Genomic DNA, 25,765 nt, shown 5'->3' with positions numbered 1-25,765 from the left:
ACACTTTGGCAGCTCCTTAAAAAGTTTAGCATGGAGTTACCGTATGACCCAGCAATTCCATTCCTAGTATATAACCCAAGAGATTTCACACAAAAACTTGGACGGCAATGTTCATAGCAGCATTATTTATAATAACCAAAAAGTGGAAACCACCTGATGAATGGCTGAATAAATGTACACCCATACCATGGAATATTTATTCAGCCACTTAAAAAGTAATGAAGTACTAAAAATACATGATAAAAAAATTACACTAAGTGAAAAAGGCTAGTCACAAAAGACTATGTATTGTAGGATTCCATTTGTATGAAATGTCCAGAATAGGTAAATCATAGAGACAATGTAGAGGAGTGGCTGCCAGGGGAGGAGACAGAGTGACTGCTAATGGTTTTGTGGTTTCTTTTGGGGTGATGAAAATGCTGTAAAATTAGATAGTAGTGTTCCACATTCTAAAAACTGTTCCACATTCTAAAAACCACTGACTTGTACACTTTAGAGGGCTGAATTTTATATGTAAATTATATTTCTCTTAAAAAACAGCTTTGTTTAAATATAATTTCCTTACAATATCATTCACCTGTTCAAAGTGGATAATTTCACGGTTTTCCGTATATTCACAAATATGTGTAACCATCATCACAGTCAACTTTAGGAACATTTTTCATCACCTCAGAAAGAACCTCCTTACCTTTCGCTATCATACCTCTCCCTCCACCCCTCCCCAGCCCTAAGGAGCCACTTACCTACTTGCTACCTTGACAGGTTTTCCTATTTTGGACATTTTATGCAAATGGAATCATATATAACATACAGTCTTTTGTGACTGACTTCGTTCACTTAGCCTTATATTTCAAGGTTCATCTATATTGTAAGACTGATCCCTTTTTATGACCTAACAGTAGTCCTAATTGTATGCCTATACCACACTTTATTTACCCATTCATCAACCGATGGGCATTTGGGTCATTTCCACTTTTTGGCCACTATGAGTAATGCTGCTATGAACACTCATATACAAGTTTTGACGTGGACGTACATTTTGTTTCTCTTGGGTATTTACCTAGGAGTGGAATTGGCGGGTGATATCGTAACTCTACGTTTAACTGTTTGAGACACTTCCAAACCGTCTTCCAAAGCAGCTATGCCATGTTGTATTCCCCTCCCCCAAAGCGTAGGAGGCTTCCTCACCAACACTTGTTGCTATCTGACTTTTTGATTCCAGCTAGCCTAGTAGGCGTGAAGGGGTTATACTTCCATTTTATAAAAAAGGGAGTGGGAGATTCCCACAGAGCTTGAAACTTTGATCTCCTGCCAAGTGTTTTCATGATTCCCATTAGTACTTGATGATTGTTTGGGTTAGAGCCTGAGTGAAAACATGGAGGTGGCTCTGAGAAATGTGTCCAAACTGCTGCATCTCAGAACACGCCAGGGCCACAGGCCGGAGGCTGGGGGCAGCATGTCCCAAGTCCTGCCGTGGCTCATATCCAAAGGGAGACATTATGCCCTGTGGCAGGAGACAGGACGGAGGGGCAGAAAGTGCAATTTCAGGTAGCTCTGTGACAACAGAATGGTCAGGGACCAGAAACCCAAAGAACAACGGATGGCACGGCTATTCCATCCTAGGCAATGGGGGGCCGCGTGCAGTGCCCATGAGAATGACAGTAAAGACAGCTGATTTGGCAGGGCTGCTACCACGTTGATAGTGTTCTTAAGGCTTCCTGCTGGACTGGGTCAGGAGAAAGGAAATCAAGCCTGCCCTCAGAAGTGATGGAGGTGCTGGTGAGTGGGTGCGTGGAAGGAGGACACCTGTATCTTGATGTCAGCAGGCACACTGGCCACTGGCTACTGCTGTGCCCAAAAAGTAGGGCAGAGAAGTGGCCCACTCGGGTCCCCAGACCCTACGGGAGCCCCTGGTTGGGAATATCACACCCAAGGCTCAAGGCAGACCAGAGGGATGAAAGGCAGCAGGACGCACACCTGCCCAGCAGCTCCGGTCAGGCCCGGGTATGCCACCCTCACTCCTGCTGAGAGCAGAAACCAGCAACAACTCAAAATTCATCTCGTTCTTTGAACACATCTTACTGACCACGAGGCTGCGTCATCTCTATTTGAGTGTGGTGTGTGGTGCCTGTGTGCGCGTACGTGTGAGTGTATACGTGTGTGTGTCTCTGTGTTCAGATGCACATCATTTTCTGTGCTCTTTGCAGCCAGAGTTGGATCCCGACCACCCCTGGTCCAAAAGATGGCAAGACCTACATGCCAACAGTCAGGAGGAGGAAAAGAATTTAAAGCTACCAGTGCCGATTCCAGTGCTTTGGAGACACAGCAAGAGTGCAAGTCAACATGAAGGAATTATTTTTACTACAGCAACTGTTCTCCTGAGACTCATTCTTCCTGTATTTAACCTTTCATTCTTGGGGTTGGAAAGAAACACACAGGAAAAACCCAGCCCCGTATGCTGAGTAAATTCACAGCTAACTCCGCGCACCAGCACTGTCTTGAAACAACACAAGCCATCTTCCTGTAACTGATTATTTGCCGTGTAACTGAAGCAGCTCATGCTCGCTCCTGATTAAAGGCACGCACTCCAAGAACCACATAATGAGGCGACGGCATCGTAAACACTACGTGTGGTTTCAGTGGGAAATAAATTGTATCCAGCAGCTGATGGGTAACCAGTGGGCTAGGGCGGACTCGGATCACAGCCATCACTCCCATAGTGAAGCCTCCTGGCCTCCTTGCCCTTTGTGGGGGAAAAAAAAAAAAAAAAAAAATCACAAAGACAGTCTTACCACACACGAAACTCTCTGGCGGCACGGCAAAGATGCTCTGGCCCTTCAGTGACTCTGGGTGGGCACAGGTGGCTGTCACGAAGCCCTGCAGCATCCTGCCCAGCAGCCACGGGGGCAGCCACTTCAGCTGGCAGTCGCACAGGAAGCTGTCGCTGCTGATATGGCTGAAAGCAAGACAAAAGGGTCACGTGAAGTGTGACCGCAAAGAAGGGATACTCGCCTGTGTGCCCGGAATGACCCATTGCCTCCGATATCACCTTCTGCCGTGAAACTCGGCAAGCTTGAATGGGAGATGCTCTTTCTTAGGGTTCCTCTCCTGCAACCTAGGGCGGTAAAGTACAGTCTACCTGGAGACTGTGAGAAAATGCAGCTTCCGGCTCAGTGGGTTAGATTCTGCATCGCTAACAGGCCGCCAGGTGATGCTGACTCCGCTGGTCTAAGGGCCACACTTCAAGTAGCAGCCACCTGGAGTTCACACGTGTTCCACGACAGCCACTGTGCTCATGTGACCCCAAGGACACTGTCTCCCGGCCTCTGACCATCCCACAGACAGGAGTAGCACAGCCTCCTCTCTGCTTTTTCCCCACCCCCCGATAAGCCACTCGGAGCGTCCAAGCTCAATCTGAGACTCGGATCTAAAGTCCGAAACAAGCCCCGAGAAGGGCTCCTTTTTCTATATGGCTGCTCTGTTTTCATTTGGCAGAGCTGCACGTTTTCTTGCATGCAAATGTCAGCCTCGCGGGCGTGCTCCCCTCTTGTTTGTGTATTTATCTCCACACCAGCGCGATTCAGGAGGCCGGCAGGATTCAGCTCCGCTCCCTAAACAGTGCCTGTGAGTTAACTGCCACTGCCCGGGGAGCATGAGAACGCACAACTTGGGTTTTGTGAGGCTCCAACCCAAACAGAGAATATTTTCTTTTTCATTTCTCAGCAACTGAGGATCAGCTTTTTCACCAGAAATCGGAATCGCCATCTCAGCGGACATTCCTTCCTGAGGAGTCACGCGAAGATAAGTCAGCTGAGGGGCTGAGCTGCCGTGTTCCTGGAAGACCTCGGGCTGTGAGCTCAAGAGCGGAGGTTAGCCCGGCACGAGGATGGACACAGGACTCATGACATGTGCTTCCCTGGAGTAAACTGTCCCGGGTGCATGGTGACAAAAAAAAGGGGTACCGGGATGCTCAGAAATGCCACAAATGTCACGTGGGCCAGTGTTAGAGCAAGGGCCTCCCCTCCCCCCACCATATTCCTCAGGCCCCTTTCTCGTTGTGTATTTCACTCTGACCTTCTAATGAGCAGGGAAACCATCAGACTAATAAACAGCACGGCAGAATGAGCCTGAAGGCAGACAACCCAAAGCAGACGAGATTACACAGACTCTGCTCCTCGCCCCTGCTCCCCGCTGTTCCCAAGTGAGCTGGGCGTCTTAACCAAATAATTTGGGGAAGTGCTCCTTCAAGACTGAAGTAATTGAGCTCAAAGCCATTATACCTGGGATGCTTGCCCATATTAGCCCTTACAATCAGCCCTAGGTTTTGTATTTGATGGGCGGTAGGGCTGTGCTTAGCGAGGCGTGGAGAGAGGCTCTGTTGAGGAGTTACTGCAGGTGGCGGACGGGCCCTCACAGCTGAGCGCGAAGACGTGGCTGTGTCACACCAGCCTCTGGAGAGCTTCCCAGGGCAGGCTATGTGGTGGCTGGGAAGGCTGCCGCCAGGCACAGGAGAACTCACGAGCCCAGGCGAAGAGTGGAAAGGGGCTCTCCCCCTGTCAGAAGCACCGACGGCCTCCCCTCAAGGGGCATCTGATGTGCCTGCCCCTTTCTGCAGGAAGGCCTGGGCACCACACACACAAGTCTAGGGGAGGATACTGGCCATCCTGGGGAGACTTCGGGCCCTTTATGTCGGGGATAGGGACATATTGCATTTGAACCACAGGAACAAACTGGAGAAAACAAATCTGATGTTTATCCTTGATCAGAAATGTGTTTGGAAAGGGTTAAGCCTCACATCGTGTGTTGAGGGCATTTGCTGGCCGAGCTCCCTAGAGAATTTCCTGCCTCCTCTGCATGAAACCCTCCTCACTCCGAGGGATCCAGACCCCAGAAGATGGCAGGTGCTCGGGGAGGACAGAAGGCTGTCCTAAAGAATGAGTTAGGATTAACGGGACGGAGGGAGAGAAATGGAGGCACCCGGTGGGACACCGACCTCCGCTCCGCACGCACACATCACCTCCGAGACCAAGCCTAGGCCGGACCGGGGATTGCCGGTAACCCCAAGGCTCTGCAGCTTCCAGCCGCCAACAGGCACGGCCATTCCGGGCCCCCGCCTGCAGGCATCCCGGCACTCCGCTGGCTTTTATCGCACATTTTCATGATTCCAACGCCAAATGTGTTTCTAATCATCGCTTGTGGAAATTTACCCAGAGGATGACTAAGTGCACAGCACAACCTGCCTTGATCCAATGGGGGAAGAAAATGACCGAGTGGGATTAACCGTTTCTCCCACCAGAGGACTGGGCCCTCGGCCAGTCCCAGCTGGGTACATGCAGCGATTGATGGGAAGCCTAGGCAGAGGGCCAGGGCTGAGACTCCAGAACCATACAGATGCATTTGCCGGGGAGGGGATCCAAGCACCTGGAAGGGCCCGGTTAGTCCCAACTAGAAAAGTGTCTCAGGAAACCTGAGTCTTTGGGAGGCCCAAAGGAAAATCTTCTCTCCCTGTCCTGCTCTCTTTCTCTCCCTTCCCTTTAACTGGATCTTTTTTACTTCCAACATTTTATGTGGAAAGTCTCAAAGACAGAAATGCTGGAGGGAACTGCACCGTGAACACTCACAGACTCACCACTTTGTAAAAATCTGAATGTTTTGTGATACCTGCTTCATCACATTTCTATCCGTGTGTCCGTCCTTCCACGAACTCCTGTTCTAAGATCAGGACCCTTATGAGAAAGGGCACCGACTCGACAGACTTGAATCTCGCAGGACACTAAACGTCGTGAGGCCAGGGCCCGTCCACCTCGCCTCCCCTCACTCGCCCCAGGGAACGTCACCGGGGCCTCTTCCTGCTTTGGTTTCCAACTATGGGGACTGCACCCCCCTACTGCCCCATTCCTCCCCTCCCCGCCGCCACCGAGGGTCCACCAGGATTGGCCACAGGAACGAGAATGAGCTCAGGGTGCAAAGACAGCCATTGGCATGTCCGATTTTCTCAGCACTAGAAGGAACCCAAAGCTGCACCTTTAGGGAACTAAACATTATGGCTCAAACTCCTTGGCTGCAGAATCGGATTCACGTACAGGAAGAAGAAAGGAAACTTAGGTGTTGCTACGTGAATACTTAGATGAGCTCCTCTGCCAGAGACTAGGACACAGGCAAGCTCTTCTAACTCTTGCCGCCCGTGGGCCCACACGGAAAGTCTGCAGCGGCAGCATCACAGCCCACAAACACCACGGGGGCCCTGGGAACACACGTGGGCTGGGCGCCTCCTCACTATCCCACGGTACGTGTCACCATCCCACGGCGAGCTCTGCCCTGCTCACAGCCCACCCCGACCTTTCAAGAAGCCCCTCTCAATACAGGCCCTTCATTGTAGGCGCCCCTAGAAGATGAAGCACTTGTCCTTGACATAATGAAAGGGATGATTATCCGTTTTACAGAAGAGAGTTTGTTTCACATCATCCAGAGCAGCGGTTAGTCAACGACAGCCTGCAGGCCCACTGCCTGTTTTTGTAAATCAGAATTTATTGGCACACGGCCACACCTATCCGTTTATGTATTATTTATGGCTGGTTTCTGCTACAAGAGTCAAGTTGTCATGGCAGAGGCCCTGTGGCCCAGAAAGTTGAAAATATTTACTGTGGTCCTGTAAGAAAAAGTATACTGACCCCCGATTCAGAATAAGCCCCCAGAGGGCATGTTTTTCAAAAAGACAATTGAACTTAGAGACAACTATAAATGATCACAACTATTATATAAAATAAAGCATAATGCAGTTAAGGCACTTCTTACTCTATAAGCCTCTACTCATGTTAACCAGGGCCATGGAATCCTGGGTACTTACAGCTCTTTAAGATTCTTCATCTTCACAAAGGCATCAAACTGGACAGATCTGATTGCATTCTCTCCAAGGTTGCTGAAAAAGAACATTCTTTACTTAGGCAAAGAAACTCCAGGTGCCCTTCAAGTCAGCCACGTGTTTGAGCCACGACGCTCAGGAATTTTTCCTGACAGCCCAGGCTTCGCCAACGAACCACAGGCACTAGCCAGACACCCGTGTCCTGTCCTAAGGCCACTGTAAGCGGCTATTATTTCACCTACATTGACACGGAATAACTCCGGAACAAGCCAGCCTTAAGGGTGGCATCAAAGCTAAGCCGAGGCCCGCTCAGCAAGTCAACAGGCAAAACTTTCCCAACAGAATTGTGGTCGCACCTGATTCAAAGACAAAATACCCTAAAAATCAAGTACTAGAGGCACCCGCCTCAGTTGGTGACACACGGACATCTCAGGGCTGGCTCCGTCCTCTTCCTCCCAGGCTCTCAGAGGCGAACACACCAGGAGGAACCTCCCAGTTAAACCCAGTGTGTACTCAGCACTGCTGCGCTGCTTTAGCAGTATAAAGGGTCCTGGTGGAAGTGGAAGGGAGCCCAGGGCCTGAGCAGGCCCAGGCAATGGGGAGGCCAGGCAGGAGGACGGTATTTATCTGAACACCGAGTGGCCATATGTTCTGTAACCGTTTCTGGCATAGGCAAAACGAAGGCCAAAGTTGACGCTGACTTCTAATGAGAAGGAAGCAGCTGGCGTTTCCAAATAGCCTGTGTCTCGGTTTACAAAGATGCTTTTAAATTGCCCGCAGACTTCGCCGGCAGCCACGTTTGGCGGGCCTGTGGGTCAGGGAAGGTACTCACAGGTGCTCCAGACCTTCCAGCCCCGAGAACGCTCTCTTAGCCACGGACTTGATCTTGTTTCCCGACAGAGTTCTGCAGTTTCCAAACATCCAGAAACAGAGGTGGGGTGGGAGCGGGAGGGAGAGCAACAAGGGAGGGTGGGGAGAAAGAGAACACACAATTAGGGTGGTGCTATCTGATAAGTCTGTCCAGGGAGAGGCAGGTGGAAATCTGACCCGTGCCGAGATTATGCATCTGAGGTATGCGGGCCCTCCCCCTTCTGAAATGAAATACTTTTATCTTTATTAGAATTTAACAGTGATGACAGGTAGGAATTGCACGCACTGTCTCGCCAAAAAGGCCCCTTGCGGAGTTAAGTGGAAATCACCTTGTCCAGCCCGGGCTCGCGCTCTCTCTCTCTCTCTCTCTCTCTCTCTCTCTAAGGACCACCCTGGCGGCAGTGTAGCCGTAGTCCCACAGGGGAGAGAGAACTCGTCACTGCTCCAGCAAGAGGAAGCAGAGTCGGGAGGAAAACTCTTCGAACTAAAATCTGCCGCCCACTTCTGAAAACTGCCTTCTGGGGATAAAGGTCCCCAGAGGAGGCAAGAGGAGGACAGGACAGTGGCTATCTATGGAGATGGCCCCCCAGCTCCGGGGCACACGCTGGCAGCCAGGATGCGGCCACAGTGCGCTGCACCCCTGCCTGCGAGAAGGCCCCTCGGCTCTTCAGCAAGAGCCCGGGTTTTAAATGATGCCAACAGCCCGAGGTTATTAAATCTTAGACAGACAGGTCCTCAACGGTCAGCCCCCAAGGCTATCTAACGCCTGTACCTGGACCACCTACCCATGAGAAGGGGGTGGGGGGTCTCGCTTCCAGAGAATTCCAATCACAATCTCATAAGTGACTGTGAAGAGTTTTCTCAGAAACCCAAATCTGGTCCCTGCAGTACACATGGAAGAAATGGATGTTTCTTCCGTGGGCTGTGTCATCCAAAGGGAAGTCTGTGTCTGGACTTGGGGTAGGGGTGGCACCTAGAGTGGCTGGACATTGGGAATGAAAAGCATCAAGGTTCCTTCCAGTTTTCCCTCCTCGTTATCAGATGCTCTGATGAGAGCCCACCAAGGCGTTCCCTCTAACTGCTGCTGGCACAGGAAATTCTGCCAGCGAACACCTAAGGTAATGCTGACACTTATGGGGCTCTTTGACCATGGTGTCCACCGGGACTCTCCAAAGCGTACGTTAAGAAGGACATGGGCTGCTGGGAGCCAGCTCCTGGGAGGTCTCAGAACCACAGACGTGGGACGGGGACTCCTAGGCACCAAGGGCAGGTGGTCAGGAGAAAGCCTTAGAGAAAGGCAGGCCGGCCCAGCCCCTCACCAGGAGGGGGAACTCCTTGTCTAGAACCCACTGAGAATGAGGGGAAAGATCACGACTAGAGGCCAGATCTATCTTCAGACCTTCATTAAGATGGGACCCACAAAGGAAGACAGCAAGCACACAGCCCTCCCTGAAAAGAGGAAAGAAAAGAAACGCGAGCCTTGGAGAAAACCAGAGATGGCAGGGCAGCCTGGCACTGCCTGCCACACGGGCCCTGGGCTTCCACCCAAGTGCCAAAGGCTCCTGGGGCCCGGCAGGCAAGGACCAGGAGGCTGCCTCCGGGAGATGGGATCACACACGCAGAGGACCCAGCCCTCTCCAGGGGACTCGGGAGGCAGCTGGACCACAGGGCTGCTGCACCCCAAGTGCGTCAGGATCCGGGTCCTCTGCTGATGTCGCCCCCCTGGCAACTCTGGGCTCGGCCCTCAGACAGAGCAGCTCTGTGCCCTGCCTCCGGAGGGTAAGGTAGCACAACGGCCAGAGACTCATCTGCCTTCTCCTTCTCTGGGAGGCAGTCTGCATGGATGCGAGAGCAACCTCCTCCTGCAAGCGGTGCCACAACTGCACCACAGAGTGAGTCCAGCCGGCACCAGCCCGCAGGGCACCGAAGCCCGGCGCTCCTGAGAGCGTCGCCAACCTCTCGCTCACTCAGATCCCCCAGGCCGAGCCACGGCGGGCTCCAGGTCCTAGTAAAAGGTATTGAACTGTTTAGTGAAATCTTCCTTAGACGAGATCCAGGAAAAAAAGCTGCGCTTTATGTCATCCATTAAATATTAGTCACGTTGGCCTCTCCTACCATGAGGGCAGGCTGTTACTCCTAACGGCGACAATAGCAATAAAACAAACCCTCAAATGCTCGATTATTGGGGGGCTCATCATCCTGTTGGTGGATTACAGTAGGTCCTCACATTCCCCAGCGGGCGTCTGCGGGTGGGGGCCGGGGCTCGGCTGGCAGACTGTGGCTCCGGTGAAAGGCCGCTGTGTGCGGACGGGGCTGTGGGCCAGGCGTGTCCCCGTGCCTCTGCGCCACGTGCTGGTGGGCAGCAGAGATGTGGCGCACCTGATCGACGGCTCCCCGGAAGGCAGAGCCGACCCCCCGCCCCCCCCGCGCCAGCGACCTGGAGCAGACGACGATCCCGGGGACCACGTATCGCACCCCCGCCCCGCTCCCGCCAGCCCAGCCACGGGCCTCCGGCTCTTGCCGCCTTCACCCCAGGAAGGTTGAAGGGGAGCGGCTACAGCTGTGTCACTCGGCCCCCTGCCCCCAGGAATGCCCTGGAGAGAGCTGGAACCACCAGGCGGCACCTGCCTCCTCTTCGTCCGCAAGTGACCGAACCCTCCCCTCTGCGGCTGGCCTGTGCTCCAGAAACCCTGCCTCCCCTCCTCACGCGCTATGAGCTCCTCGGGCGCCCAGCAGGTGTTCCCTAAGCATTCTGGAAGGAGGGGCGTCGGGTGGGTGAGTGCAATAACGCCCTGCCAGAAAGCTCCGGATTGAGGAACCATCCCAAATGGCTGTGTTCAGCAGCTGGAAAAATGAAGGGCAGGGCAGGCTTCACAGACGGAAGCCTTTTATGGCTCTGCTGCTCACTTGTTCCTTTCCTGGAAGATGTTTTAGTTTCGGGCTGGCCTCGGGCACGGCAGGGAGGACCCTGGGTCCTCAACTAAGGGAGTGCAGGCCAGCGTGTCCACCTTCCCTTCTGAGGGAGGTCTCTGACCTCCACCCCTCAGCTGCTTCCACGGCCCAGCTCACCGGCGGCTCTAGAGGGACAGCCCTCCTCCCGGCTGACGTGAGCCCCCCCTCCCCCCGCCATTTCTGATGGGTCCGACAGACTCACCACCAGGCCGCTCAAACAGGGCCTCTCGGTGTCACGGCCACGCCGCCGAGGGTCCGGGCATTGCCCTGGGGAGACCAAAGCAGCACGGGCTCCTCCCCGCTTCATTCAGCGAAGGTTGACTCAACACCGTTAGCAGTTAGGAAGGCGGCTCCAGGCTGCACACAGGCTGGTTTATGCAGAACCAGAAGCCCGGCGTCCCCAGGGGCCAGGCACACCTCACGAGGCAGGAAGAGCCTCCATGGCCCGCTCACAGTGCTTTCTAACCGGAGCTGTGCACCCGGATCGCATCGTTTGCTTTCTTTATCCAAGAAGAGGATTCTTTTTTTTTTTCTCTTTTGCAACATAACCACAATACCATGCCACCTAAGTAATTGACTGCATATATGTAATCACATTAAGGAACTATTGTTATTGTCCCGATTTCCCCCAGTTGTATGCATCTCTCCTTTTTTGGGGGGAAAAGGATACAAGAGCCTCCAGGCCCAAGATCCTGATCAGTGGGGCCGGGTGGGAGGAGACTGGACACTGTATTTTACAGGTCACCGTTAACCCACTGCTTCCAAACACCCACGTCGAGCGGCTCAGTGCAAGCAAGGGTTACGGGCACTCGTGTTGCCTTCCTGGGACTTTACACAGGACTGTTACCCTAGTCCGGTGGGTCAAAGTAGGAGAACATGCTGGGGAACAGACAGCAGGCGGTTAGGAAGGCGGCTCTAGGCTATGGACAGCGGATGGCTTTTGCAGAACCGGAAGCCCTAGTGCCCTCAAGGGTCGCCACCCCCAGCTGGCAGGGAAGAGCCTCCTGGAAGCCGTGACACCCAACAACAGCCTCCAGGTTCCACCGCAGGGACAGGCCCCGCAGAGAAGGCTTGTGTTGAATGGCTGCTCAGGCGCCCAGCACCCCGGCTCCACTATTCCCGCAGCTGCATCCCGAGCTTGGGGCTCCTCTGGTCAATGACAGGCCTCTGTCCCATCCCGTCGTGCTGTCCTGGCTCTTCCCAAGCCTGCTGGGTAAAGGGCCCAGGAGGTGGGGGAGAAAGGAGCATTTTTTTAGGGGAGAAAAGAAGGCTGACAGGCATTTGTGACCCACTCACTATCAGAATGCAGGAGCCTCAAGAAGAGAACGAATCCTCAGAGAGCCAAAACGGCTGACGCTTACAACTCCCAGACTATCAAAAGCGTGAAAAACCCCAATTCTTTTTTTTCCTTTTTTTTTTTTTGTTTGCGGTACGCGGGCCTCTCACTGCCGTGGCCTCTCCCGTTGCGGAGCACAGGCTCCGGACGCGCAGGCTCTGCGGCCACGGCTCACGGGCCCAGCTGCCCTGTGGCAAGCGGGATCCTCCCGGACCGGGGCACGAACCCGTGTCCCATGCATCGGCAGGCGGACTCTCAACCACTGCGCCACCAGGGAAGCCCGAAAAACACCACTTTTCAAAACAAATTAGAAACGTTAACTCTACAGAAAGACCCTCCCACCACAGGCTTTCCCGCAGCCTCGCCCTCCACCGCTGCTTTCAAAATATTTACTTTACCCTCGTGCTCTGCTTGGCTCGCTGTCACCACAACAGGCTAGGGGAGACGGAGCAGGGACCGTCTTCTGTCTTGTCCTCCTCCAAACCCTCCCCCCAGCAGCTAGTGAACAGTGATAATAGCTCCCACCCCCATGAATATATGTTCCTTGGGAGGCATCTGCAGAGAGTGCTGGGGAGATACAGAATGAGGGCAGGACGAGGGGAGGCACAAGGCTTCGGGGCCACACAGGCGAGTCCCAGCCCTGCCGCCCACCGGCTGTGTGATCTGGGGCAAAATTCCTCCTCCTCTGTTTCCTCGACTGCAGCAGAAAGGATGCGTAACACGGCCTGGCCTCCTGAGATAGTCAGATGTGACACACACACACAGACACACACACACGCCTCGCAAATTCTAGGAGCTTAGAAAAACAAACCCCAAACACCGGAAACCTTGAATAAGAAAGAGCTACTGTATGGTAATGATTGTTTCCATTTAAGATTATGATTGACAACAAAAAGACTGCCCGAAGACTCAAAACCATCAAGAGTTACTTGGCTTTAGACATTTAGAATTTCTAGAAATTTAGTAAGAGGGCAAGACTCCTTTGAGCAAAGAACAACAAAAAAGCTGGCTGTTTTCACATCAGTCGAGAATTGAACGGGAGAAAAGACCCAACGGGCCTCCAAACACCAGCTCTCTAGCCCCAAAGAAACCAACACCCAGGGCAGCGATGAGGTGGAGGGTCAGGGGGAAGGTGGGATGTCTTTTACCCCCCTATTCAGACTTTCCTTCCCAAACAGAAGATAAACGTGCCAACGCTCCCAGGGGCGGCCGCAGAACACAGGGTGTAAGGGCCTGTGGAGCCGTCTCCATGCACCAGCCCCACGGATCTTCCAACGCCCAGATACTCACAGCTTGCTGAGGCTGTCAAGCCCTGTGAAAGCACCACTGGTGTCCTCGATTGTCCCCGAAATCTCGTTGTGGTCCAAGTCCCTGGGGAGGAGACAGAGAGAAAGCTCACCATTCAGTCTGTGGCAAGAAAGAGAGACTCACACCCATTCTGCCACTTTGAAGCTCAAAACGTCTCGGTGAGTTCTAGGTGCCCAAACGGAACATCCAGTTAAGATCAGAGGCACGGGCTTCCCTGGTGGCACAATGGTTAAGAGTCCGCCTTCCTATACAGGGGACACGGGTTCAAGCCCCGGTCCGGGAAGACCCCACCTGCCACGGAATAACCGAGCCCGTGCACCGCAACTAGTGAGCTTGCGCTCTAGAGCCCGCAAGCCACAACTACTGAGACCACGTGCCACAACTACTGAAGCCCGTGTGCCTAGAGCCCGTGCTCTGCAACAAGAGAAGCCACCGCAATGAGAAGCCCTCGCACCACAACGAAGAGTAGCCCCCGCTCGCCCCAACTAGAGAAAGCCCGCCTGGAGCAACGAAGACCCAATGCAGCCAAAAACAGTAAATAAATAAATAAATAAAACAAATTTTTGAAAAAGATTAGGAGCGTGACCACTCAGACACCCTGCCATGAGAACCGGCTTTCTCAGCCTCCCAACAAAGCTGACATTGGCTGTGGACTGGCAGCTTCCCAGCTGCACGCGCTGCTCCCCAGGGGGCAAACGCCGGGCCCCAGGGAAGGGGTGCAGACGGCACAGCGGAAAGCCTGCTTTGGATTCTGCTCCCAAAGAGCGGACTTGTGGCCACTGCTCTGAGAATGAGTCCAAAAGGTTCCCTGAGGTTCCCATCTGGTTCCACCACAACCAGGGTCCCTTTCCTGGACTTGACCGAGAAACTGCAGGAGGCACGCGGAGGACAGGACAGGAAAGAAAGAGGCCCCGGCACGGGGCCCTCCTCAGTGGGTTTGGCGCCCAGAGCCCCTGTCTACCCCCATGGCCTGCACAGGTGCTGACTCCCCGCCAGGGAGGACATCTGGGTGCTGAGTCAGACTGGTGACCCAACTGCCAAGACCAGAGGACCAGGCCAACTTTTCGGCCCAGTCTCCGCCAACAACGCAAATCACAAGGCCAATGACTCAGCTTCCTCCCCCAGCTTCCAAGGGCAGGTCACCACACCGGGCAAGACACCCCACCTGGCGGCCAGGCCCCCGTGCTGCCCTGGGTTGGCCCTCTCCAACTTCCCACGAGGTCCGCCCCATCGTCCCCTCCTGAGCCCCAGCAGACGCGGGCCGGAGCCAGAAAGGATGCTGCTCTCGGCTCCCGTGAGCGCCAGCGGGGAGGGGAGCTCGGACCTTGGAGAGAAGTGCTCATTCTGACCTTTACTTTACAACCGGAAGCTCAGAGCCAAGATCCTGAGGCTGGAAGGGCCTCCTCCTTTCATCAGGTCCCTCCCATTATCTTGGTCTGAAACACCCGGGACCCGGGGCTGCTGCTCTGTGTGCCTGTCTCCCTGCTCCAAGCCCCGGCTGCCAGAGGTTTTTCTCATTTCTCTGGCCGCCTCAGTCTGAACGTCCCGGCCTTCTCATTCAGCACTGCCACGGCTCCGAGGCTGACCTCAGCTTGAACAGCCTGGCATCCGGGCTCTTTCTCACTCCTCCACGACGGCCTGGCGTGAAAGCCGTCTCTGCCGTCTCCGCCAAGTGCAAGTGCAGAGGCCTTCCTCCCCGTCATGCCGGAAGAGGCCGCTCTTTCTGCAGGGGGCACAGCTAGGAGAGAGGCCTCAGACCCCACGGCCACTGCCTGTTGAAATCCAGACGCCGCTCCCCCCCGCCCCACCCCTTTATGGCTGGTTGTTCTGTTGTCTGGAAGTTCTCGAAAGCCCAGAAAAGCCCAGAAAATTTCAAGTCCCAGAAAAGCACCCTGCAGCAACTCCTCCTGGTAACTCCCTCCACCTCACGGGGAACTTGGAGGGAAATGACCCGATCATCTCCATTGTGTTAAATGACCCTAAAAAGGCTCCAGGAAAGACACGGGATTCCCTTATCACCTCTTCCGGAAACGGGCGTCCTGGATGCAGGCTATACGCTGAAGAAGCTGAGATGCTAGCCCAAGACAAGAGCCTCAGGACTGCCCTGGCTCAGATTAAAAATACTCGGGACTGAAACATGGGAGTCGCGGTGGGAAGGCTCAGGATGGGAAAGACGGCCCCAAGGCTGCTGATCTGGGGGCGGCAGCGCGCAGCCTGGGGAACCTTTCCCACTGCCGGAGCCCACGTCCCGCCAAGCGCACTGCAGGAACCAGTGCGTGGCGATGACGGGGGGGAACGAGGGACACTTCTCTGCTCAACTAGCTCTTTTGCGGTTTCTTACGTGAAACTTTTGAGACTCTGGCACACATCACAGGTCAGCTTTGGATCTAATCCTGACTCGAGACCAATGAGAAGGGAAGGCGGCGAAGCCCTTGGTGTGCTCTATTCTGCTCTCCCACCAACCCAACGGGGAAAGACGTACAGGACGCGCAGGCTTTTGAGTCCCCGGAAGGCGCCTTCCGCGACGTGACTGATGGAATTGTGGCTGAGGCGTAGGATGCTCAAGCTACTCAGGTCAGCTAGGCTCTCCTCATCCAGCCGGGTCAGATTATTGAAGGACAGAATCCTGAGGAAGGGGAGGGGAGAGCAAACCTCACGATCAGGTTGCACGGCACTGTCCTCCCTCTCTTCTCCCCAACGTAGAGCCACGCTCGGCCAGTCACCTAGGTCCCAGTGGGAAGGGATACGCCCACAAGGATCCCGAGGGCAAAACGGTCTCACAGCTAGAAACCCACCAGGGCTGGATACCCACACATTTTGACTCCTGGAAGGAGGTCCGTAAAACTGTGAGCACGACACAGCACGGGGTCATCCAACAAAGAACCACAAGGCTCCGAGCCCTGCATGCGCCTGGTGTCCGTGGCTGGTCCTGATCCAGGCCATGACATCTCTCACGGCTGTGGCCTGAGCCTCTGGACAGGACGCCGGGGCGTTTGCACAGTGAGCAAGGGAGCCGGACAGCCTCCCAACGTCGGCCAGCAGAGGGCACCACCAGCCACTGCCTGGAACAAGCCTTCCTCACTGAACTAACTGCAGGCCTCACCTGGGCAGCCCCCCGGGGGACCAGAGTCTCCCGTTCGGGCTACCTTGCCCTCACCCAAGCCAGCCTCTGAGCATGATCCCCCTACCGTAAGCAGGTAAGGGACACAGCCCCAGTCACACACCTTCCCTGAGCATCAGAGTCGACCTTTCTTTCCTCCCAGCACAGTCCCTGCATCTCTGACACAGCTCTGGGTCGCTTACTTAGCATATTAGTCATCTAGCCTCAAAAAATGGAATCTCTGGGCTGGGGCAGGAGGAAGGAAAATAAATTCGGAGAAGATTAGCAAGCTTTTAAAGGTGGCAGGGAGTGACAGTTTTTCTCTCCTGGAAAAATAAGTCACGGTGCCTGTCAGTTGTAGAAACCTGGCAGGAGATCAAAATTACATCCTCACCTGCAATTAAAGAATTTAGTTTAAAGGAGGGGCGGGACACACACGTGGAAAGCAACTCTAAATCTGGCTCCAAGGTTACCTGGGTGTCGGGGAAAATTGCTGGGCTGGTCAGGGGACACTCCCATGACCTTCTCCGCCCCTTTGGAAGGGCACAGAAGGCAGCCGGAGCAGGGCGCAAGGTGCGTGCCCCTCACCGCTGCCTCAGCGCCAGGGCGCACACACCCCTCTGCGATTCAGAGCCTGTGCGAGTACAGGGGCTCCGGGGGCTGAGAAGACCTCTCCCGCTTCCCTGTGGCTCCCAGGTCTGGACAGCGGAAAACCACGGGTTCTGGGAGTTCCCTAGCAGGGTCAGGGCCTGAGGGAAGACTCTTTCAGAAGCCATCCCATTCCACGTGAGAATACCGTGCAGGTGCACTGCCTGGAAGGGTCAGGAGGCTAAACCCAAAGGGTTCACAGATACACACACAGACACACACACACACCCTGAATCCAAGGAAAGCCAGCCACAGGAAAGAGGTGGGACTATTGATTTTGAATTAGGTAATGATGGACTCACTGAAATATAGACTCCAGGTCAGAGTGGGGTGGCTGGGGAAGGGAGGGTGGGGGAAGGAGGAGGGGGGCTTCGGGAGGGGAAGAATGTGGACAGATAGATAAAAACACTAGCTGCAAGACTCAGCACTAGGTTTAAACATCCCCTTACGTTTGCCTGCTGAGGGCAAGAGACAGACAAGAAAGACAGGCCTGGCACTTGTAATCATTCACTTCAGTGGGTGAGTCTTTTCCTACAGTCAAGCCTAGAAAAAAGAAAACCCACCCAAACTCTCTTAAAAAACAATAAAACATACTGGACTCCACCAGAATTGAACCACCTTGAACATATTAAATTGACATGAAAACCATGTTGAGGGGGTACTTTGGTTCCTCCCAAAACCCCAGTCTTCTAGACATGGGGTTAAAACAAAGGGACAGGACTGTGTCCACCAGATCCCAGGAAATGCTGCTTTCATGATCAATGACCCACCAGGCCGTGGCAGGACAGCCCAGGCCCCAGCCCCTCCCCACCCAGGAGACAGCCTGTCACTGTGGGTGTCAGGGACCCTGGGTGCCAGCTCAGGGGACCCCAGTCCCAGCCTGGAGCCCCGTGGGGGAAATCTCTTTACGTGAAGTATAAGCACACGTTCCCATCAGCACAGGAGCCTCGCTACCAGGCCAAGGGACCCAAAGCTGGGAAGGGGAAGGAGCCAGGTGCCTGGGCCGCTTGTCAGGGGAAGGACGACAGAAACTACACGCACGTAGAAATTCTTCCACTGTCAGCGCGTCGCGGTCTCTCGGGTTCACTGTCCTTTCTGGGTTTGAGCCCCGATACAGGTAACACCTCGTTTTAGTGCGCTTTGCTATATTGCGCCTTGTAGATATTGCACTTGTTTATTATTTTTTTTAACGAATTGAAGGTTTTGGCAACCCTGTGTAGTCAGATGATGGATAGCATTTTCTATCAATGAGTATTTTAAAATTAAGATCTGTACATCGTTTTTTAAGACATAATTCTGCTACACACTTAACAGACTACAGTGTAGCATAAAGATACTTTTCTATGCACTGGGAAGCCAAACAGTGTGTGACTTGCTTTACTGAGATGGTCTGAAACCGAACATGCAGTATCGCCGAGGTCTGCCCGGAGCCCCTCTCGTGAGAGAAGCACGTGTTACGTGGTGTAGCCGTTTGTAGACAGAGGCTCTCAGAACAGCCACCCTTCGACAGCAGCCCCCGCTAATGTGAAGTGGGGCGAAAAGTAGAGATGAGCTGGGAGTCAGGCCCCAGTGACTGCGATCCGCGGGGGCCTCGGGGTCCCGTTCCGGCCCTGCCTGCTGGGGGCTCTTTCCTCCCTCCACAACAGGCCCCCGAACCCCCACGCCCGCCGTGCCGTGGGGTGCGCGGCCCAGAGCTCCCCGGGCTCTGGAGGAGTCACCCCCGGGCCGTGTCCATAAAACACCCGCGGAGTCAGGAGGGGACACTCACAGCTCGTGCAGCTTCTGGCAGAAGCTCCAGCCGTCGCGGTGGATCCGGGAGATGGAGTTGTTGCCAAGGTGGAGCTGGTGCAGGGCTGTGAGGCCGTAGAGTGAGCCGCTGTTCACCTCCGCCAGGCTATTGTACTCCAGGTGCCTGCAATGACGGCCACGTGTGCGGGGTGAGCGTGGACCCCCGGGGGCTCACGCACTCACCCAACCCACGGCGAAGCAGCGGCTCCCCGGCATCACCCAGGATCCGACAGCACTGCTGGAGAGACTGGTAAGGGGGTGTGTGTGCACCTACGTGTGTGTGTACGTGTGTGTGCGCACCTGTCTGGGGGGCAGGAGAAGACAGGCCAAGCAACGCAGATGGCGGTGAGGACCCAGGCCGACTGAGAGAGCTCAGAGGCCAAGGGGAAGCTCCTAGAAGCAGCCTTATTAGCCGAGGACAAGTGAACCAGCGCACATATGAGCAGAGGAGCTCCGAGCAGAGGGCAAAGCCCACTCCAGGAAGAGAAAGAAGAGCGATGAGGAGGGAGCTATCCCCATGTTGCAGATGAGGAGACTGCGTCTGGGAGAAGCTAGGTAACCTGTCTCACACGCGTTCCCAGCTCAGCCACTAGCGAGGGGCCAGGATTCAAACCCGGGCCTCGCTAACCAAGCCTGGGCTCTGGACCGCTGCGCCAAGAAACACGGTTTGGGCTCTGGGGTCAAACTGCCGGGACTTAATTATCAATTTTGCCACCTGGCTGGTCGAAGGAGCCTGAACAACCGTAAAGTGGAGATACCCAAGAAGTATCGACTCCATAGGGCCGTGCTGAGAAGGAAGGGAACGCAGGTCAGCCACTCAGCGTCGTGCTGAGAACCGAGCTCCTGCTAAATTAAGTAGGGATGTTACTACCATCCTGCTTCTCGGCGCCGCACAGCCCGGCCACAGACAACTCCGCGCCATAGGACTGGCCTCCTGAACACAAGCCGCTGCTTCAAAGGCTGCTCCACGCTCAGTATCACAAGGGCTTCAGGCAGCCAGGGTTTCACTTTTATCCATCGTCCTTTTTTCTGCCTCTGCTCAAAAGGTTAGCCCTTCATTTATAAATCACCTGTAAGGCAACCTTCTTCACCCCCCAACTGGTATGAATTTGTTCACCGTAAAACCCAAATGTCATGCGCTAAGGGCTCCATGTTCTTCTGAGAATTCTGACTCCCGGCCCTCCCAGCTTTTGGAACCCCACCTGGGTTCCAAAGTCCAAAATGACAGTTTTAAGAACGTCAAGGAAAAGGAAAAGCGTGCTCAAATATGTAAAGACAGAGGCAGAGCCACGCAAAGGTGAACAACGAAGAGAGGGAGAAGCAAAACAGCAGTGCTAAGGATGTCATCTTACAAAGTGTGTGTGTGTGTGTGTGTGTGTGTGTGAGATGGTGTGTGTGTGTGTGTGTGTGTGTGTGTGAGAGAGAGAGAGAGAGAGATGGTGTGCATATCGAGAGATGCTCCTGATGATGAGGACGGCTCAGCGGATTGATGGAACTGGACCTGGAGCTTTTGGTTTTTTGTATCAGTTGCAAAGATAACTGATAAAAGGCATAAACGGAGTGATGTAACTTGTAGAGACTGGAAGGGCATGGGGGTGCCCTGAGCAAGTTAAATGATTGACCGTAAAGCAAGAAATCTCATCGGTGACACATCAAGATAGTGGTATGAGTGTATTAGCTTGGAAGTCACCACCAACAAAACTACAAATAGAAAACCCCAAAAAGAGAATGAGTGGAAGTGACTGCCTGCCTCATGGGGGTGGAACTGGGGGAGAAGAGAGAATAGCAGCTGGGGTTGGTGGGGGGCAACAACTACTTTTCTTTACAATTTGATTTTGCTCAACTGTGAGTATACGTTTCTTTTGATTAAAAATAAATAAATGTAAACATTGAAAAACTGAAGCTTGGTAACTGCCTCGTGTGCCCTTCTCCAGATGCTTCTCCATCCCTCCCCAGGCAGGCAAGCCCCCTGATTGTCCACATCTGGCTGGAGCGAGTGCTCCCTCGATAAAAGTGGAACATCTGCAGCGAGTGGCTTGATTATTTCACAGAACATAAATAAATCTCTCAGGATGAACTATACATTTTTGGCGCACCTGCACATCAAGAAAGACGGTCAAACCCAAAGTGAGGAGAGAGGAAACTTCCTGTGGCGTGCAGGAGACAGGAGAGGATGTGGGAAGGGAGCCCACTGTCCGCCAAGGCAGAGGTGGGGCTCTAATAGGGAAGAACAAATCTGACTCCACGTTAGATGCTTCTTTTACTTTAACCTTTGCCTTCTATTGCTTTTGCTTCCAGTTAAGAATCTTGCCTGTAGCAAGAAATATACAGGGTAGCCCATTCTCAAGGCTCTGACCTTTAAAGGTGTTAACACTTTTCTATTCACATAGAGATAAAAAGTTGCAGAACAGAGACTAACATTTGTCTTGCTGGAGGTTTACAGGAACATCGGGACCTGACCTACACCAAGAAGTCTGCAACAACCAGCCACGCCCCTGCCTCACCTGGCCTTTAAAAGTGCCTTGCTGAAACCCTCTGGGGAGTTTGGGGTTTTGGGGGCACAAGCCATCCGTCTCCTTGCATGGCCCTGCGATGAACCTTTCTCTGCTCCAAACTCCGACGTTTTGGTATTGTCTGGCCCCACTGTGTGTCGGGCACGTGCACTTGTGCCGGGTTAACAAGGGGAGGGGAAACGGGGAGGGGAAGCAGCCCCAGCCAGACAGCCCCCTCTTCCATCCTCAAGAACCAACTCGCTTCACTGAATCCAATGAATCTCCCCCCAAGAGATTTTCTTAACCTGCAAGAAAAACACCCTGAGGTTTGGCGAAGTCCCCAAAGACACTGAGTGGCGCCCAGCTGAACTCCCGAAGGGCAGGGGCTGGGTCCGGCCGAGGTCCGAAATGGTCCCTCAGTGCCTGCAAGAACCCCCGGCGCCTGGCCCGCACTCACAGCGCCTGCATCCTGGCCAGCCCCCAGAAGGCGCCGTCCGTCAGCTTGCTGATGTTGTTTCGCTGGAGCCTCAGCACCTCCAAACTGTCGAGCCCTTGGAACGTCAGGCCCTCGATGAGCCGAATCCGATTCCGATTGAGGTCCCTAAAGAGACGAAGCCAGCGGTTCAGGGCGTCCCCCACCCACGCCCCCGCCTACAGCCATCACCACGCGGTTCCCAGAGACAGTCCCGGGAAGCCGAGACGTACCACAGACGTGCACGCCCACGTGCACGCAGACGCTGCCGGGCCATTGCTAACTCGTGAAAGGGGGGCCCAGAGCTCCCAGAAGCCGGCCCCACCGCACCCCCGAATGAGCGAGTGCTCCCATTTCTTCCCCAAGCACCCAGGACTCTGCAGTGAGGAGGGCGTATGACTCAGGAGGTGAACGTCTTAGGTGAGCCGCCTCTTAACTCAGCAGCAGAAATGCACACCAGATGCCTCCACCCAGGAAAAATCTAACCAACGGGTGTCAAGCGGCAACGACATTTCCCGCCGAGGCACTCTCCAGGTCTCTACTGATGCAGGGAAGTGACTGCACTCAGAAGCGGGCATCCGGGCACACTGCGAAGCGCCCACACGGGCTTCCAACCCCAGTGTGATGAAGCCTCAGCGAGCCAAAAGATTTCAGGGATCTGGGTGAACTGGCTCCATCAGTAATACTCAAGGAACGGAGAACACAGCCTGACCAGAAAGCCCTTGGATTTCTCCAAATACTTCCGCAGTGTCTCATGACCCCCACACGGCCCTGAGCATCCAGAGAGCTTCTCCAGCATGGCGGAGAGGGCACGGCCGGGCCCCGCGCCCAGGTGCGTCGGGGCGGGGGCAGCACAGCAGCAGAAACGCACACCCCGTCTTGCCGCCAAACCGGGCCGTGAACAGCAGCTGTGTTGCTCTGCTTAAACCAAACAGCGATTATCAGCTCGTTTTCCTGAGGCAACACTCTTCCGATACAAAGAAAGGACACCGGCGAACAAAACAACCAGGGGACAAACAGTCCATCAGGTTCTGGTAAACAGAGGTTCTCTTGACTCCAAACCCTGGGCCATTCTAGGAGGGCACTCAGCCGTGCTGGTCAAAAAAGTAAACAATTACACCCTTTCATTAAAAGAAAAAAATCAATTAACTACCTTATGAGATTAAGGTGGTGACCCGTCTCCTGCCTCCTACCTCTGGCTACGCTGACTTCCTCTCTAACTGCCCAAGCAGTGCCGGACTCTGTAATGTCCACAGCACAGGTTATCTGGCTGCCGTAAAAAAACACAAAGCCCTCGGAGATAAAATAAGGAAGCCCACGCCCACAGTCTAAGCGTTAGCCAGGATCAGCTAGGCAGCAGGATTCCTCACTGCGCTTTGCAAAGTGCCGATGAGGACAGGCCACGTACGTCCTCGGTGGGTCTTTTCTCAGCAAGCCGGGGCAGCCCGCAGGCACCAGACCCAGCTTCTAATTTGCGTTTATTAGGCGCCGCGTCCACGGTAGTTGATGCGGGGCCTGACCGAGGGGTGGCGGGGAAGGGGGTGCATTTGGATCGAGGTCCTGGGGGAAATTTGGCCTCCGTGAGGTGTGGCTAAGCTTAATTAAAGTGCAGGTCTCTGTAACTCACAGTTGTGTCAGCCGGGGTAACTTGAACGCTTTCACAGGAAGCTGCGTGATCCTGTTTTTGCTCAGCCGAAGCGTCAGCAGCGACCGTGACAGACCATCAAATGCTCCCGACTCCAGGGTGCTGATCCGGTTGCTTGCCAGGTTGCTGGAATGATTCATGGGAGAAGAAGTGGTGTGGTCAGTAGGAGGCCTTCCTCATTCTGTTATAGACACCACACCTGCCTGAGTTAGGAAAACGAGCTAAAACACACCCAGAGGGACGGGTTTCCAACGAGACATGTGTCGTCCCGAGGCCAGAAGGCCCTCCTCTACTCCCAGACGCAGGCGTCAGGATCATCCTTGTCAGGCTCGACAAAAGCCTTGTTTGAGCCCGGAGCTTGCTCTGCTTCTGGCCGGAGGGGTTTACCCCAGGAGGGTGGGACGGAAGTCAGTTACCTCCACCCCAGCCATCCTCGCACCCCAGCTGGGCCGCTCAGCTGCAGGAGTCCCCCCTCGCACCCACTACCCAAGGGTTAGGGTTCAAGGTCGCTGAGAAGAGCCTTAGGCAGCAGAAAGTCCACTGTGAAGCAAGGTCAGAGTGGAGGACATAATTTGGAGAAACAGCCTTTAATTTTGAAGGCTGTATGACGTGTAAATGTGTCATAAATGCGTGTAAATGCACATAAACCAATTCATTTTAATAATTTAAAATGTGTCAGAGAAACATGCTAGTTAGAGAGATCTGCATGAGTGGTTACCAGTGGGGAGAGGGGAGGGGAGAGGGGCAAGACAGAGGTAGGGGATTAAGAGGTACAAACTACTAGGTATAAAATAAATAAGCTGCAAAGATATACTGTACATCACAGAATATACCCAATAGTTTATAACAACTATAAATGGCCTATAATCTATAAAAATGCTAAATCACTAGGCTGTACACCTGAAACTTCTATAATCCTATAAAATCAACTATCTCAATGAAAAAAAATTTTTTTAAGGCGTCTGCATGGAATCCCTGTAAAAAACAAGCAATAGTTGCATGGGAGGTCCACCTACAGGATTACATGTGTAAGGGGCACCTCCCCTCAAAACGCGATGCACTGCGCAGCTGACGTCTGTGCGTTCTGCTGTATGTAAATTACATCAAGCAAGGGGGAAAAAGGAGGGAAAAGGGGGTAACAATTTGGTCTTTCCTATGAGAAGTTACCCCCAACACTTTTCCTTCTACCTTCCCTAGACCAGTGGTGCTTTTTGTGGCTTAAGCAAAAAAGAAAAAGACCAGAGAGAATTTTCTACATTAGAGAACGGAATGGAAGAAGGCACTCTTCGTCCCCATCGGGCAGCGGCCCAGGACACAGGGCACATGAGGATTCTGTGCAAACGGAGCTGGACTGTTTGTTCTTAACACTCCAGATTAAAGAAGAGGAGCCTGTGTGATGAAGATATACCGGCCAGCATCTGCCAAAGTGCAACATCCCCTGCTTTTAGGCAGAGAGAGAGAAGGTCACTGCAATTCAGTTTAGCAGTGGTGGTTTCTTTGTCCCAGACAAGTCAGTGCCAGGTGGCAGCCGGACACCTTTCAAAAGCCCTCACTGAGGGCTGAGCACTGCCACATCGGCTGAAGGATCAGCCAAGGCCTCCTTTTTCCAACTCTGGAACTTTGATGTAGCCTAAGAAAGAAACCGCTCCTGTCCTCGGGGATCTCGAAAAATCTGTGTGCCTGGCCTTGGTCTCTGAACACATGGGTCACAACGACCCCTAAAACCAGCCTCACGAACAGTCCTCCAAAGTGTTCACTAATAATGCAGGGGATGGGGACTCACCTGTCACCGGAACGTGCCTTTTTAGCCCGAGTTTTCAGTTTCTTGCCCAAAGCAACATTTTCCTACCAATAAGCGGTAGGTTAAATAGGCTTTGACTGTTTTTCTTCTGTCTGCCAACTGGCGGGGTGTGAGATGGTGCCGTAGGTCGGGCAGAAGAGAAACAGACCAACGAAGAGACAGAGAAGGTCAAGAGAACTCAGAGGACGCACGAGCACTGGCTGGTTGAGCCAGTTGAGTACAGAGAGGTTTCGCCCCGATGTCACTCATCTAACTACCCCCGAACGTTTGTTTGAAGCTTTCGCAGCAGGGCGCCCAGGGAAGGAGAAAGGAAACAGGCTTTGGGGTCAACACAGCCACGTATTTCAGGCCTAGAGGCTGCTCTTAAATGGTCAGTCTGTTAGGCTACTTAACATCTCCCCGCCTCAGGCTTCCTCAGCGCCCTCTACAGTCAGAATGACGCCGCTGGACTTGGAGATGCTCTATGGATGGGCTAACAGAGGACTGCGGAC

At 53.8% G+C, this 25,765-nt stretch overlaps 1 protein-coding gene across 4 annotated transcripts in view; it reads right to left on the bottom strand.

Moving 5' to 3' along the window:
* LRIG1 (leucine rich repeats and immunoglobulin like domains 1) overlaps window positions 1-25,765 on the bottom strand; it is a 123,053-nt gene that overhangs the window by 13,593 nt on the left and 83,695 nt on the right. For 2 of the 4 annotated variants that reach the window (XM_059075570.2, XM_067043695.1), the window contains exons 5-12: window positions 23,456-23,599; window positions 21,814-21,957; window positions 18,845-18,988; window positions 15,811-15,954; window positions 13,311-13,391; window positions 7,695-7,766; window positions 6,848-6,919; window positions 2,793-2,956 (exon numbers count right to left, since the gene is read on the bottom strand). In XM_059075570.2, the coding sequence (XP_058931553.1) occupies window positions 2,793-2,956; window positions 6,848-6,919; window positions 7,695-7,766; window positions 13,311-13,391; window positions 15,811-15,954; window positions 18,845-18,988; window positions 21,814-21,957; window positions 23,456-23,599 (965 nt within the window). The remainder of the gene's footprint in view (window positions 1-2,792; window positions 2,957-6,847; window positions 6,920-7,694; window positions 7,767-13,310; window positions 13,392-15,810; window positions 15,955-18,844; window positions 18,989-21,813; window positions 21,958-23,455; window positions 23,600-25,765) is intronic. The other 2 variants (XM_067043694.1, XM_067043696.1) reach the window with 1 other exon arrangement.

This window comes from Kogia breviceps, chromosome 10 (assembly GCF_026419965.1).
Source record: "Kogia breviceps isolate mKogBre1 chromosome 10, mKogBre1 haplotype 1, whole genome shotgun sequence".
In the NCBI taxonomy this organism is placed as follows: domain Eukaryota; kingdom Metazoa; phylum Chordata; class Mammalia; order Artiodactyla; family Physeteridae; genus Kogia; species Kogia breviceps.
The sequence above is the reverse complement of the archived record's forward strand: the minus strand, read 5'-3'. Positions and strand labels throughout refer to the sequence as shown.